The sequence below is a fragment of the Kogia breviceps genome, chromosome X (assembly GCF_026419965.1).
Source record: "Kogia breviceps isolate mKogBre1 chromosome X, mKogBre1 haplotype 1, whole genome shotgun sequence".
In the NCBI taxonomy this organism is placed as follows: Eukaryota; Metazoa; Chordata; class Mammalia; order Artiodactyla; family Physeteridae; genus Kogia; species Kogia breviceps.
Window position 1 is genome coordinate 91102142 of NC_081330.1, and position 16008 is coordinate 91118149.

The window sequence follows — 16008 nt, forward strand, 5'->3', positions numbered from 1 at the left end:
CTCTAGGCAAGGTCCACAAATTAGCAGCTTTGTAACCCTCCCAGGACCCGGTTCTCGGGACCTTCAGAAGAAAAAGGCAGTCAGAGAAACATGAACGCGCTAATCGGGAAACCAGCATTTCAGCCCACTCAGCCACGCGGGCCATCCACACTAACGACTTTCACCTCCCCTTGCCTCGGCTGGCTGGAGGGGCGGGGAACTCTTCAGTAAGGAGGAGAACCAAAGAGGGGGGCCTACTTGAATGAAACAATGTAACAATTGATGTGAAGCCTCGCCTTGCTCCCACTCCCCAGCGATCCTATAGGCGAGGTCCCAGTGACTGCCCCTCCCCATTGCTCCATTTTCTTGTCCATTACGCGCTATCCCTCCGCCTCTCCTTCTTTCTTTTCTTTTCTTTTTTTTTCTTCCTTCTCCTTTCCCCCCCTCTCTCCCCCTCTCTCCAGCTCCGTGTCATTTCCTCCTTGCGCTCGCTCGCTGCCCGAGCGTCTCCAGCCAGGAGAGTAGGCGGAGCAGGGCGGTGCGGGGTGGCGTAGCGCTGGAGGGCTATGGTGGTGGAGCCGCTGGGGGCGGAGGCAACGTAGCCCCCGCGGAAAAGGAGCCCCGCGGCCCTGAGCCGAGCGGAGGATGGAGAACCGGCCTGGGTCCTTCCAGTACGTCCCTGTGCAGCTGCAAGGGGGGGCGCCCTGGGGCTTCACCCTTAAGGGGGGTCTGGAACACTGCGAACCGCTCACAGTGTCTAAGGTAAGAACTGGCGGCTCTGTCCCAGCGGTGCCCAACTTTGAATGGGCGAGCGGGTGCGCAGGCTGCCGCGGGACGCGGCCCTCAGACCAACTTTGAAACTTGTTCGGTGCTGGGGATGAAAGCCCCGACGTGAAGCATTAGCTGCCCTGGTGGGGGGGGGGGTTTGGCCACCAGCCCCAGCGCGGACACCCCTTCGGGGTGGCGGGAGCGCTAGATGAGAATGCGGCCGGCCCCGGGTCAGAGCCCCGCGCACAGACACCCTCGGGAGGGCTCGGGGGCCGATTCTGCTCCCCAGTGTCTGGGCGGCTGCTCCCCTCCGTTGGAGCTGGAGGAAGTGGTGGCTGTTGGGGGTTCCTCCTTGGAAGTTCCCGTGCCCCTGAGGGACAGCGAGGGGCTGAAGGGACAGGCAAGGCGCCTTGGCACATTTCTTCACGGCGTCGGTCCCTGGATCGACCGGCGGACCATCTCGCCCGGGCAGGTTGCGGGGCGAGGGTCCGGTGTGGGAACGGAGACGAGGCATCGGTGGCTTTCGTCAGCCTCACTTCCCACGGCCGGACGCGCGCATATCCATTCAGCCGGTGGGGCGTTGCTGCTGCCGCTTGGGCTCGGCCTTTCCCTCCCGCCGGAGTCCTGCCCCAGCGCCGGCGAGATTTCCTGCACGTTGAGGAGAGTGGAGGAAACTTTTGCGCCATGGAGCGCAGCTGTGCCGCCGCCGCCGCCGCCGCCGCCGCCGCCGCCGCCGCCGCCGCCGCCGCCGCCGCCGCCGCCGCCAGGGTTTGTTTGTTTTAGGAGGCTGTGGTCTGCTGGAAGCCAAGTTGCAGCTGAGGGCAGGGAAGAGGAGCTCTCCCGAGCGCTCCAGAATCCCTGAGCAAGCCATCCCCCGGTAGGGGTGAGTGTAGGGGGTGGAGGCCGCGGGGGCTGTAACTGGGAAGAGAGATTTGCAGGACGACTCACCTTGAGGCGCCAGATGGCCAAGGGAGCGAACTTCACGAACTTTATCCTGTTGTTTTTTTATTGTTTTTGTTTTTGTTTCTCTGAAATGTTCAAATCTGAAAAGCCCTTCCCCTTCCAACCCGCTCAAATTGCAGTTGAGGTGGAAGACGTGGGTTTGGGCTGCAGATAAAAAGATGTGGTTTCTCTGTGGGGAACAAATGTCACTTTATTGTTTTGGATTCTTAACGTGGGTCACGTCTCAGAAGGGGGTGGCGAGTGCCCCCGCCACACACCCCGCGTAACCTGTGGCCCTTTCGCCAGGCACCGGAGCTGCTGCTTAACTTGTAGGGAGTCCTTAAGGCCTTGGGGGCCACACTCTTAGCAGTCCTGGGGTGTTGCCATGGGGTGTACCAATCATCTTGAGCGCCTGAGGCAAAACTTTGAGGGGCTGTCAGGGAAACCTGGGATCTTTAGCTTCCCCAAACACCAATAGCCAGCCCGATCTTCACCCAGCACCCCCTTTCCCCATACTAGTCATGTATTTCTAACCAGCCTAAGATTGCTTTGTCACCCACTGTCACGCCATTCCTCCCCCCCCCATAAGGCACTATCCCTTTCCCTCCAGTATTATCCGGAGGGAGTAATAAGCTTTTCCTTTTTTTTTTTTAAACACTCTCAAACAACCCCTTTGAGGAGGGGAATCCTGGCCTTCAGGAATTTCTTCTAATCAAACCCCTCCTCTCCCTGCTCTTTCCACCAAGGTCAGAACTGTCTATGCAGCCCTCCATGGTCTGGCAGTTCCCCCCTTTGTTTTTCTCCTGACACCACCCACAGACTTTCCAGTCTGCCCAGACAACCTGCCTTGGAGAGGTCATTTTTCACCCCTGCCCAGGGCTGACCCATCCTGAGAAGCACCCCAGAGAGTGGTTGCTGCTGTGGTCCTGGATTGTTTTGTGAGCCAGCAGGAGCATGGCAGGGGGGTGTTACTAAGTATGGGGCAGCCAACAATTTGTGGTCTGGCTGGGGGATTATTTGAGGGTAGATGAGGGTTTCCTTGGCCAAGCTGTTGAGGAAATGACTCGTGTGTTGAGAGGCAGGGTGCCTTTTAACGACTCCCTTTGTGCTGAATGTACAGTTGACCCCTATTATATATGAAGGCTCATTATTACACACATTTGGATATGCAGGGGGTAACATCATTTCTCCCATCTATCCCAGATAGCTTGAATCCTTCCAGTAAAAGCCAGCTATATATAACCTGGTTAGCCTTATTACTATATAAAGGGGCCATGGCATTTTTGTAAGGTGCAATGGTTGCCTGTATCTTTTTTTCTTGCTAAGACAGTATGTGGCATAGTTCACTAATGCCCTTTTAATTTTTCGACCTTAGTTTTGTTTCCCCTTATGCTTCAGAACAATACAGATTTCTTCTTGAAAATAGCTTCAGTCTGTACACGTTGGTGGGGATGGGATGGAAGGGTGTAGAAAGAGAATTGTATTGACAGATTGAAAACTTGGGTTCTAATCCTTGCTCCGCCACTCACTAGCCCCAGGATCCTGGGTGCATCACTTGCCCTCCCTGGGCTTAGGTGTCTCCATGTCTACTACGAGGTTCAAGTCTTTAAATAAGACTATGACAGTCTGGTAGCCAATCCTTTATGCCAGTGGTAGGCTCCAAATCGATCATATTTTCTGCCACTTGGAGACTTTCTTTTTTTAATTATTATTTTTATTGAAGTATAGTTGATTTACAATTTTGTGTTAGTTTCAGGTGTACAGCATAGTGATTCTTTTTTATTCAGGTTATATTCCATTATAGATCATTACAAGATATTGGGTATAATTCTCTGTGCTATACAGTAAATCCTTGTTGCTTATCTGTTTTATGTATAGCAGTTTGTATCTGTTAATCTCATACTCCTAATTTGTCCCTCCCCCTCTCCCTATCCCCTTTGGCAACCACAAGTTTCAGTCTGTTTCTGTTTTGTATATAGATTCATTTGTATTATTTTTTAGATTCCACATAAAAGTGATATCATACAGTATTTGTCTTTCTCTGTCTGACTTATTTCACTAAGCATTATACTGTCTAGGTCCATCCATGTAGCTGCAAATGGCAATATTTCATTCTTTTTTATGGCTGAGTAGTATTCCATTATATATGTGTGTGTGTGTGTGTGTGTGTGTGTGTGTGTATTACATATTCTTTATCTATTCACCTGCTGATGGAAACTTGGGTTGTGTCTATGACTTGGCTATTGTAAAAAGTGCTGCTAAGAACATTGGGGTGCATGTATCTTTTCGAATTAGAGTTTTTGTTTTTTCCAGCTCTATACCCAGTAGTGGAATTGCTGGATCATATGGTAGTTCTATTTTTAGTTTTTAAAGGAATCTCCATACTGTTCTCCATATTGGCTGCACCAATTTACATTCCCACCAGCAGTGCACAAGGGTTCCCTTTTCTCCACATCCTCTACTTGGAGAGTTTCTCAATTCTTCCGGTAGTACTGCAGTTTGTGAAGGGCCATGGGGCAATACCATTGAGGGATGTATCCAGTCTTGGCGGCCTCCCACGCCAGTGACCTTTTGCATGCCAGCCTGTGTTTCTAGAGTAGGTGAGCACTGGGTTGCAGACACTCCCTGGTGGAGTCTGGGCTCAGGGAATAGGAGAGGACTGTTTTGGTGACTCCAAATCACTTGTGATGATCTCAGGTCAGGCAGAGACAGAGGTAAGGTGCCAGAACCATGGTAAGAAATATTGGAGAACCTCCTTTGGTGTCGTGGGGAAAAACACCAAAAACGATTTGGATCTGATGTGGTGTACATGCTTGGAGATAGCTTGTGGAACAGGTGGAGGCATCTTCGGAGTGGAGGAATTTGAGGAAAGATGATTAGTGGGAAGAGTGCATAGAGTGTGAAAGTGTATTTCATATTTGTTATGGGGGACCCTTTGGATCAGGAAATAATCAGGTTGGGGAAATCATCAGTTCCTATAGGCTCCTATGATTTCCCTGAAAGTAGGGAATTCAGCTGCTGAAGTAGTGGAGACTAGTATAGCCTTCTCTTAACAATTAAGTGACAAAAAAAGAAATGTTAAAAAACAACTATTATTATTGATTATCCCATGTGTTAAGGGATGGTTTATGATTGCCCCATACAGTGTGATGTTCCCAAAGAAATGTGACCAACTAGAGAATTGGGCCCATGCCCTTGGCGTTATTGATTCCTTTGGTTAGCATCTACCTCGTTGACCCAGGGGCCTGTCTGGATGAAGTGGAGATTCTCTTCTAATCAGACTTTGCTATTTGCTACCTAGGGGTCCTCCTCTACCCCTTCTACAGTGTAGACAGTCATCCATGAAGTTGGCTCTGTGCGCTGGAAAAGATCCACTTTGGAGGGTGGGTGACCTTTTCAAGGTTCTGGCGCCAATGATTATGCATCAGATAGGGCCTCTCAGAGGCCTCAGAGATTCAAATTGTATCCTCCTGTGGTGTGTGTGCGTGCATGCGTGTGTGAGAGAGAGAGTTGCTAAGCTGTAGTGTAAGATTCCTATACTCATTTTGAGTTCTTGGAAATGTGCCCTGAGGTTGGCTGAGGGTGGAGAAAAGAAAGGGTGGAGACCAATGTGGGGATGCAGGAAAAGGAGAAGGAGGAAAATTGGCGAGAAGGACAAGACATTGCAGAAACAGGCTCATCCTACATATTTGCCCTTTTCCTGGCCCATTTTTGGTGGCAGTCTCTGCCTGGCACAGTGAAGAAAGTGGATGCTAGTTACTGCCCTGGAACAAAGTAGGGTGGGGTGGGGCAGTAGCCTGGAGGAGGAAGAAGCCTCACCTCCTCCACTTAGTGTGCACTGATGTTGCTATATTATTTCATCCTCTTTGGACCCAAGATTCTATTTGCCAAATGGGGGTCGTTGGCCCATCTTTATTAGCACAGATGATGTGAAAATGAATTGGGCAAACCCTAATTCTGTGTGCCATCCTTAGCCTAGGAAAATGGCAGGACATGCTCTTTAAGTTGTTTTTATACGCTCCCCCATCCCCACTATGACTTTATTTCTAGAAGAAGCACACAAAGAGGCATTTGAGATTTCAAGAGGACGTGGGTAAAGTCAGATTCAGGCTGTCTTGTGGCTGGCAGTAGATTTGGCTGTGACTTTGAGTTCTTGTTGGGTGCAGAGGTAGTGTTATGCGAGAAATGGTAGTTCTGTGAAACCTTCTTAGTTATGTTACAGGCCGGGCCCACCCCCAGGCCAGGGCTTGGCATTCACAAAGGGACCCTTCATGGGGTGTGTTTCTTGAGAGCTTAGTCCAGCCTGGTTACTTAGATGAATCTCCTCCTTATCTCTGCTTCTAGAATCAGCAAGGATGTCTACTACCTCAGTTCCCCAAATGCTCCTCTCTCAGAAAGTAAGCTTTTGGGGACATGGGGTAGGAATCCATCCAGAGAAATACAAAGAAGGTTGGAGGGAGGTAGTAAGGCAAAGAGGGTGGGTGGTATGTCTGGTAACCCTTGGCTGAGCTTTGGGTACACACTACTTTGGGGCCTGCTGGGCTGTCACAATACACCTGGTAACCTATTGCAATCCACACATGTGCTCCCTGAAGTGAAAAAAGGCCAAGCCTATTAGAGGCTTTTCCTTCTCTAAAACCTCAAAGAAAATAATTCAACTCCAGCTGGAAGACACTTGAATGTTGTCCCTTAAACAGAATTCAGATGATTTTGCCCCTTGCTCTCCTCCATCTCCTCCCAGGAATTTTTTTTTTTTTTTTTTTTTTTTTTTTTTTTTTAAAGAAAAGAGAGACTCAGATTTGAGGTTGGTGTTTATGGAGTGATTATCTGGAAGGAACATCAGAATTTTTATAGTTAGGCTCCTTTAGAACCAGGGGACAAAAAGATGCTGACCTGTCTGAGAAAAGTTAATGAAGAACAGCAGAGATTAAGTGAAGGGCTGCTCTCACTAAGCACCCTCCTCCCCCACCCCTCACCAAAGGGCAGACTCAACTCAGGCCTGCTAACGGAATGCTGTCCTTTGAGGTGGCTGGAATCACAGATTATCAGAGTGAGGAAGGCCTTGTGGAAGTCACCTGGTCTTAATCTTAACCGATCCATGTGCAGTAGCCCTGAGCTTGTTCTCCTGTGGTCATGGGGGAGCTCACTCCCTTCTTAGGCAGTCCATTTCAGTTTTGAAAAGTTTTGACTATAGTAGACAGCTTTTTCTCAGATTGAGCTGAAATCATTCTCCATCTACCTATTCTCTATGGGTCCTACAGCTCTGCCTTCTGGGACCACACAGAACAAGATGCTTTCTCTTACTTAGGACAACCTTTGGGAGGTCTGAAGACAAAGACTGTGTCTCTTTGTCTCATTTTTCTAGGCTAAAGAGCCTTAGCCCTTTCAGCTGTTCCTTACAGGATCTGAGATCCAGCCTCCTCCCACTCTGGATGCATTCCAGCCTGGCCATGTTCCTCTTGAGTTAGGGAGCCCACAGCTGAATGCAGTAACTGAGGAGAGTCTGACCAAAGTTAGGTAGGACCATTCTTTAAAAAAATACGGCTGAAGACCACTTTGGCTCTTTCTGGCATCCATGCCATACGAAGACTCTGTGTCAAGCAAAGCCTTTTAGTGGAATTATCTGTGCTGCTGCTAAGCCACACCTGCCCAAGGCCTCTACCTAGGCACCTGGGACAACTACATAAGAGATTTAGGAGGGGCACATCTAATCACTCACTATGCATTTAGAATTGCCCCTAGCCCTGCCCCTAGCCCAGGTCAGCCTTGGAAAAAGTGTTCTAAGGGAGATGATAGAGAAGACATAAGCCATGAATTCCAGGAGCATATATATTTCTACAAAGAGATACAGACAAGAAATTTGTATACTAGAAGAAGGAAGTGGCATTTGGCAAATAGTGTCAAAATCAGACCTCTAGAACATCAAATTGATTTGATTTGATTTTTAACCAACTGCTGGCTTGGAAATTGTAGGAATAACCTCTCTGAACTTAATTTTCCCCTTCTGGAACAAATAGGTGTCTCCAAGCTTGAAGATGCTGACCCTATGTGACATACAAGCAGTCTCCAACTTACAGAACCCCTCGGTAGGAATTTAGACCCAGCAGTCCCCAGCCCTGTCAGATGTTTATTTCTGTGCACATTGCCACTGGCACTGGCTGCAAATCTCCTATTGTTGCTGCCATTCCTGTGTTCTGAGGTCTTCTGTCTGTACCTGGAATACCCACAAGAGTCGTTCCTTCTGGAGGTCTTGCACTGACAGTCTCGCCCCTCCCCCACACCCTCACATCTACCAGTTTGTCACCTGAGTTGGGCAAATACCTTTTCTTGCTACTGAAGCCCTGACCCGGGAGTGTATTGAAGTGGAGCTTAATCCTCATTATCGCTGAAGGATGAGAGGCCTGGAGAAGAGAGAGTTAAAGTCTAGGAAATATGTCCCCCTGACACAGTTATTGATAGTGGCCACATTCAGAACAGTTCTGGAGAGGCCTCTTTTATCCATAGTGTATCACTGATGAAATTACAGAACCTAACCACTATTTACAATATTCTGTCTATAGGGAACTGCATTCAACACTCCAAGCTGGTTATTTACGAAAGGTAATCTTGGAAAACAATCCATAAGTCAGGGACAACAAGTGCTCTAGATATCTCTGTTACATAGATGTAGGTGGGTTTGGGGTTTCTGCTTCTATCACTGCCCAGGTGCTCATATCCTTGATCCTGGGGCCAGATTTGTGTGTACATACAGTGTATGCATCATTAAATTTCTCTCTGAAACTGAACTCCAGGTTTACCTGATTTATCTTGTAATCAGCAAGTGACCCTTTATATTACTTATGTTGGTACCTAGATCACTTTCACTCAGTTTCTGTGAAGGCAATATTTTGTTTCCTTGTGCTCCCCTGAAATACCCGCTTCAGACAGACTTCAATTAAGTCATTAATGAACAAGTTGAGATATTATTTTTCCCTGCTAAAGACTGTGTTCCAAGGACTGGGATGGGATAGAGGTTTGTCTCCTTACACCCCTTCGCCCCATCCACTGTAAACAGGCCAAGTGGAAAGGTTGTCTTAGGCATTAGTTTTGCAAGGGATGATTTGTTCTTCCTCACATCACACTGGCATGTTTACTTGGGCACATAGCCATCCTGGCTGGGCCCTGAAATTGCAAATATCAAGATGACTTCGTTTCTCAAAGAGACTAACTCCTCCCCATTGATTTCACCTCCACTCCCTGCTCTTTCAGTGCGAGTCTGTGACTACGCCATGCCATGGGATGAGCACTGCCTGGTAGCAACAGAGACAAATTTTCCATGCATCTAGGCTACCCTTCTTTCATGTCCAGTCTTTGGTTCCCTGCCCCCACCCACCAGCACCAGGTTGCTTGAGGCCTACATTTGGGACTGTCTCATTCAAGTGTCACTACTTCTTGGTTCATTCATTGTCTTCCCTGCCCGTTGTCCAAAACCCAGCTTTTTTTGTTGTTGTTTTTTCTTTTTTGGTACAGTGGGCCCTTCTAGTCTGCTGTACCAGCTCTGTCCCTCTTGGCGCAGCCATATTCTGGTGTGGGGAGGTGGGGGGAGAGAAGTTCACAGAGTTAAGGTTGATAAAGTTTGAAAACTCTCAGCAAATTGGTAGCTGGATTGGGGGAACTTTTCTCATACTGTGTCTCTCTCTGTCCTGTTTCAGTGGAGGACTGGACCTTTGTCACATTCCTGATATTCTCTTATCAACTCGCTGAGTAATCTTGGCATGTTATTTTACCTCTCTGTACCCTCCTGTTTCTTCTCAGCCTCTCCGAGGGGCAAGCTTCTGCTTTACTGGTGGGATGCTAAGAGCTCCAGGATCTTTGCTCATGATCTAGGCTGTGAAAGTGTAAAGGCTGACTGACAGCAGGCAGTTCTTCCAGGGCTTAGTTTTTCTCCACACTCCTACTTCCTATGTTTCCAGAAGTGGCTGTTTCCTGGTATGTTCTCAGGGACGGCATGCCGCATGGTCTGTTAACTTTCACTCAAGTCTTTTAATGTTACATCTGTGAGGAATGCGGGAGGTGGGACTAATTTGACAGGATCAAGGGTTAAGCCCAGTGATGGACAGACCCTTTGTGGTGTCTTCTGGCCCCCACCCTAATGCCACTCAGCAGATTCCCAGCTGTATGGTCTTCTCTCTTCCAGAGCCTCTGGCAGGGAAGTTTTGAATGGTTCTCCTATACTGCCTTTCACGGTCCATCAGAAATTGATTTTTCTTTTGGGGGAGGGGGTTGGGGGTGAGATGAGGTAGACCTGGGAGGAAAGCTCGTTCAACTAGTTATTCTGGAAAGGGGTTAGAGTCTCATGGCTGCTGCCCCATCTTTGCTTATGAGAACATGACAGGCTAAAGCCTTGTCTTTGTTGGGCCACCTTGCTGCTTTCCATTTCTTTTTGTTTGTGTTTGATGTAAGTAAAACCTCCTCTGAAAAATTCTGCAGGTAGGCCATTTTTGATGGTATATTATCTCTGACTTAGAGGGTGAGGGGTGATATCTTGGAGACTCAGGGGAGAGTAAGTATCAGTTCTTGACTCTCATGTTCTTTGAAGGACTTGACTGAGAGTTTGGAGCTCTGTGTTAATTTAAATTTGTAATCAGGGAGTAGCAAGGCAACAGGGGGAAAAGTGGACCAGGCAGGGACCTGGATACTCCACTTGTGTGGTTGTGCCTCATTGGATGGAGGTAATGCTGTTTGGTTGGATCTCAGCAACCTCTTGAACTAAATAGGTGATCCAGCCGTAGATATGGGGGGATAGGAGAGGTAGTGGACCTCCTATGTGGTAAATACTGCTACTTCTAGGTGTTTTACATATATTCTTAGTTAATTTTTACAGTAACTCTTTGAGGTAGATATTGATCTCCCCATTGTGCAGATGAGGGGACTGAGCCTCAGGAGAAGTTAAGTAACAGACTCCACATGGATGAGCTGGCATTCAAATTGACTTCTGTCTGACTCCATATCCCAGGCTGTTTCAACACTATCATGTTTACATAGGTGAAAGAAAAAAAGAGAGAGAGAGAAAAAGAACTGGATAAGAATATGACAGGCGGTGGGGAATGAGAGAAATTAGAGAAATGTAACTTACTGCAAAAATTGGTACTGTGACTAGTACATGCCTATCAGGGGTCAGGGTCAAAGGAAAGGTTTTGTTTTGTTTTATTTTGTTTTAAATCTCAAGTCAGGGTAAGAAGTATAAGCTTGGATTCAGAAGACCTGAAGTTCAGTCTTCGCCTTGCTGCTCAATATTTGTGTATGACTGGGCATGTCATTTTCCTCTCTGTGTCTCCATTTCCTCATTTGCAAAATGAAAATAATAAAACTTGCATTTTTCCCCAGTAGGGAGGGAGATTGATTTTATCTTTTATCTCATATAAATACTAGATGTGTATGTGATTTAAGAAAGGAAAATCATTCTACAGGTGTCCCTTATTAAGCAGAAATGCTCTTAAGGGAATTCTGAACTTAAAAAATTAAGTGTATGAATTTACCAAATCTTTGGAAGTTGTATGAAATGGCAGGACATCTTTAATGTGACGTTTGCTCCTGGCAGAAGTTGGAGGACCAGACATGATTTCTGGCTAATGTTTGAAGAGACAGCAATTTGAAAGGCTATGCTAAGCCTTGTTTGGCTCCTACCTAAGAGCTCTCAATTAAGCCTCCAATCAATCAATCAGTCCACCAGTCAACACGTATTTGTTGAACACTTTGTAAAGTGCCTTACCCTAAACTAGAGAATACAAGAGATAGCTACCGTGGAAGACCTGTTCCCTGGAAATGATGGTTTTGTTGAAGAGAGGCACTACTGCAAGCCTGGGGAACAAAAACCTTAATTTAAGTGCTGAAACCATGGGCTAGGATCTAAGAGAAACATTAAAAAAAATTATTGAAGTATAGTTGATTTACAATGTGTTAATTTCTGCTGTACAGCAAAGTGATTCAGTTATAGATATACATACATTCTTTTCATATTCTTTTCCATTATGGTTTATCACATGATATTGAATATAGTTCCCTGTGCTATACAGTAGGACCTTGTTGTTTATCCATTCTGTATATAATAGTTTGCATCCGCTAACCCCAAACTCCCAATCCATCCCTTCCCCCCCCCCTTGGCAACCACACGTCTGTTCTCTATGTCTGTGGGGAAGAGCAACATTTATTCAGTGCGAAGAGATTTAATTGCAGGCTGATGTGGTTAGGGAGCTTTGTGGAGAAAGGAAGAATTGAAGCTAGGCCTTGAGGGCTATACAGGATTTAGGTAGGTTGGGGAGGAAGAAAGGCATTCATTCCAGTTAGTACAAGTGCTGCATGTCCTAAGGACTCAGGCGACAGGCCAGTTGGGTTACCCCCACAGTGAACTGAGTAAGAGTATGAGCTCCCCAAGGGCCAGGTTTGTGTGGTTTCTTCATTTATTCACTTATTAATTCATGCATTAAATTTATTGAGTGCCTGTTCTACGAGCTGAGCTATACTTCCTATGGCCTGTGAAACCAGCACAAAGCCCCATAAACGTCACTTTTATTTGCTTTCTAAAAATACTTTCATAGTGCGTACCTTGGACCAGGCACTGGTTTTCTATTTTAACACATATTAGCTCCTTTATCAACCCCATTTTACAGATGAGGAAATTGAGGAATAGAGAGGTTAGGTAACTTGCCCAATGTGATACTGCTTGTGTGGCTGGATAAGTGGATCAGTGAAGATCTGCTTGAGTAATGAGACATAAGGGTGACTGGATTTGAGCCAGTTATTCTGAAGAACCCAGAACATTGGGCTATAGGATGGATTCAGGTTGGAAGTATGTAGCCATTTTGTTGTTTTTTGGAGGATTAGAGTTAAAGTATTAAAAATAAAGCATCTAACACAGTACCAGCTATATAACTGCTTCCATGAGGAAAGACCTGTACTGAACAATTGGAGATGGCATTATAAAGGAATCAGTCATCTTGGCAACGTGCTGACTGTTGTTAACACATTAGCAAGTTGCCAGAGGTAGTGGTAATATACACCATTTGGATCTGAAGAAATGAGGGAGAGGCAGGAGTTAGAGATGAATCCAGTATTTCTAATCTAGAAGGCTCTAGGTGGTGATGGAAATTGGGAGGGCTAACCAGGTTTAGTTCAGTTTTGGATCTTCTGAGACCATAGGACCATCAGGGAAAGGAGTTCCATAGGCAGTTCAGAAAAAGAAAAAGAATTTTATTTAAGGCCACTGGTCAGTTAAAACAACAAATCATTATTTTAGGAACATAATGGTTAACACAGATGATTTACTAATCTGCTGATTGTTGTGGAAATGACTTAATTGCCAGACAATCTCATGCCCCAACAGACATTGGAACAGGCCTGCATTGTTATTTAATGGTCTTTTCTGGTCATAGTTTGGTCTTGCTATCTCCTCCAATCTGCAGGCTGCCTAGTCACCTGAGGTATTACTGGCTGAAGTTCTTTCTGCCTAACTTAGTACTTTCAAGTGATGGGGAAGTCCAAAAATCAAACAAACAAAAAATAGAAGAAGCTGTCAAAACGCCAAAGTTCAGACATGAAGTTGGAAATGTTAAAAGATTCGAGGCTGTTAAAAAACATCAGTTGTCTTGCCAAGATATTTAAGGATTGTTTTCGCTATATGAAAAGTAAAATGTGGAGGCTTCGTAAGGCAAACTCCACTGGAGTTTCAAGTCTGGATTGCATTTTTGTTGTTAGTAGTTTTATGCTCTCTGCATGGGGGAGTATTATTAATCTGTGAATATCATTGTTCATATTTCTGCAGTAGCATTGGTTCTTAAAATGTGACCTTTGAAAAAGCATTGTTAAACTTGCAAATATGATTTGTTTTCAGTGGTGTCCTCACTGTACTTTCATCGTGAGTTTTATATTAAAATAAAAAAGAAATTAACACAACATTGTAAAGCAACTATACTCCAATAAAAATTAATTTAAAAAAGGAAATACGGATTTACTTCACAAATTCATTGGCTGCAAATCTGGCTGGAAAACATCACTTTATTATTAAGAAACTTCTGCACATTTGGAGTGATTATCTGACCCAAACCCTAGACTGGATGTTCTGTATACTGACAGAAAATTCTCAGGAAAGGTTAACTTTCCTACCTCCATCCTTCTTAGATTTGCTTTCTAGATCCGTTACTTTTTTTTGTACAGCATCACATACTTTTCTGCATGGTGAAAAACTGAAATTCAGAATGTTGTAAAGATGCTTGTGCCATGGAACTTGGTCTCTTCACTCCCTCCCTCCTCATAGACAAAACTCATTTCATGCTAAAAATCTAATGGGCACATGGGTTCCCTTTACCTAACTCTGACCAGGTGAAATAGCTTGTAATTTATATTTGAAACTGATTTGAGTATCTAGCTGCTGGGGGTATTTTTGTGAAAAAGGCCACCCAAGTGCTCGGGCTTTTTTTTTTTAACATCTTTATTGGAGTATAATTGCTTTACAATGGTTAGTTTCTGCTTTATAACAAAGTGAATCAGTTATCCACATACATATATCCCCATATCTCCTCCCTCTTGTGTCTCCCTCCCTATACCACCCCTCTAGGTGGTCACAAAGCACCAAGTGATGGGGCTGTTTCAAGAGCCAGCTTGCCAGTTTGTCTCTGCTGTGTGAGCGCTGGTGGGAGGATGATACTCTCCCTCTCTGGATGTAAAGGGTTAAATATGTAATTTTCATGTTTCCCCATGCCTTTGGCTGGAGAAATGTGCAGTGTTCTGAAACCTGCCCAGGCCCTGCACATATTGTATCTGCTTAAGGAAGGTTTTGGCTCTTAGCCCTTCTCAGCTGCATTAGGGTTCAGGTTTCATTCTTCTCCCCTTCCAGCCACTAATAAAAGCCAAAAGAATTAAGGATCAGGGAGAGTTAATTCCCATTGCTAAGACACAGGTGGGGCCCTTCCACCTACCATCCCGGCTTCTAGGTTAGAGCCCTAATTTAGGGTTGAGCTCTAGTCTAAGCCTGTAAGTGACAGTGATCTGGAACAGGCCCCAGAAAAGCACTTGACAATCAGGTTTTGACTTATGTTGGCACCTCTCTCTCTCTCCCTGCCTCTCTCCCTCTCCCTCCCTCCCTCTGTCTCCCTCTGTCTCCCTTCTCCCTCTTTCCCCTCCAGCTCCTCTGTTGGGACCTTAGAAGAGACCAGGGGCCAAGCCAACCGATGCTATTACAGAAATGGAAATGATGTATCATAGTTCCTTTCTTCTAAACTGGGAGTTTGGGATGAAGCTTCTTTTTTTTAAGTCCCTGACCCAACTTCAGTACAACATTAGGAGTCTCATTCAGAATAAGAAAAGTCATTGATATCTCACCCAACTTAAAAGAGATGCATAGTAATGAGCTCTGAAATTGTGAGCTCAGACAGAGAAGGTAGCTTTGAAGGAGGATCTTGCAAGAGCTGGGACAGGCAGGAAGAAGCCTCCTTCTGGAACAACTACACTATTGTAGTGGCCTCTTCAATGGTTTCCCTCCCTTTGATCATCCCCCCTCCCACTTAAACTTATTTAATATTTCCCTGCTACTTCTAAAATAGAGCCCAAACTACTTTAGCCTGGTGTAGGGACCATTGTCCATTGGGCTCGAGTCTTACTTTCTAGCATTCCTTCCAGGACCCAGATTCTCAGACAGAGTATTTTCCTCTCCACTCTCCCCACCAACACACATGGGAAGTTCTGGCCTCCAAATTTCCCATCGCGACGTTCCTGGAGTGGCTCGGCTTCATATTGCCGACTCAGAAGGCCCACTCCCCTCTCCCCTCCCCTCCCACTTGGGCCTAACCTTCAAGCCCTACTCTATGCCCCAAGCGCATCATCTCAGTCTGCTCCTGGTGGATGTAAATCTCTCCCTTTTCGGAATGCTGGACTTCTGATTTTCCAGTAGAAATTTTGGGGTACTTTGACTGCCCTGTGTCTGGTTTGCTGGACCAAAATCTTCTAGAGGACAATGGCTGTGTCATCTGTATCTTTACTATCCTCAGCACAGAGCAGAGCAGATTCTCCATAATGGTTTGCTGGAAGAGTCAAGCAAAACTTTTGTACTCAGTAACTGGTCATGTCTCCCCATTACAAATGAGAAAGCGAATATGACTTGAAGAGCTGGATATACTAGCTGAGTTTTCCAGTCTTTCTGAGAAACCTAGTAAGTGGGGTGAGCCTTGAATGACAGACACATACGAGCTTGGGACAGAGGGAACGAATAGAAGGAAGTAGTGGTACAGGTGGACATGGAGAGGGATCCCAAGTGCAACCCTGGATGAGAGGGGAGAGGGCGGCAGT

The 16008-nt window shown here is 45.9% G+C and overlaps 1 protein-coding gene across 3 annotated transcripts in view; it reads left to right on the forward strand.

Annotated features, from left to right (window-relative positions):
* The first annotated feature begins 484 nt into the window (after positions 1 to 484).
* The window catches only part of SHROOM4 (shroom family member 4), a 208813-nt gene continuing 193289 nt past the window's right edge, over positions 485 to 16008 (forward strand). Inside the window, exon 1 of one of the 3 annotated variants that reach the window (XM_059049721.2) lies at positions 485 to 741. In XM_059049721.2, the coding sequence (XP_058905704.1) occupies positions 625 to 741 (117 nt within the window). In that variant the 5' untranslated portion in view covers positions 485 to 624. The remainder of the gene's footprint in view (positions 742 to 16008) is intronic. The other 2 variants (XR_010838561.1, XM_067023017.1) reach the window with 2 other exon arrangements.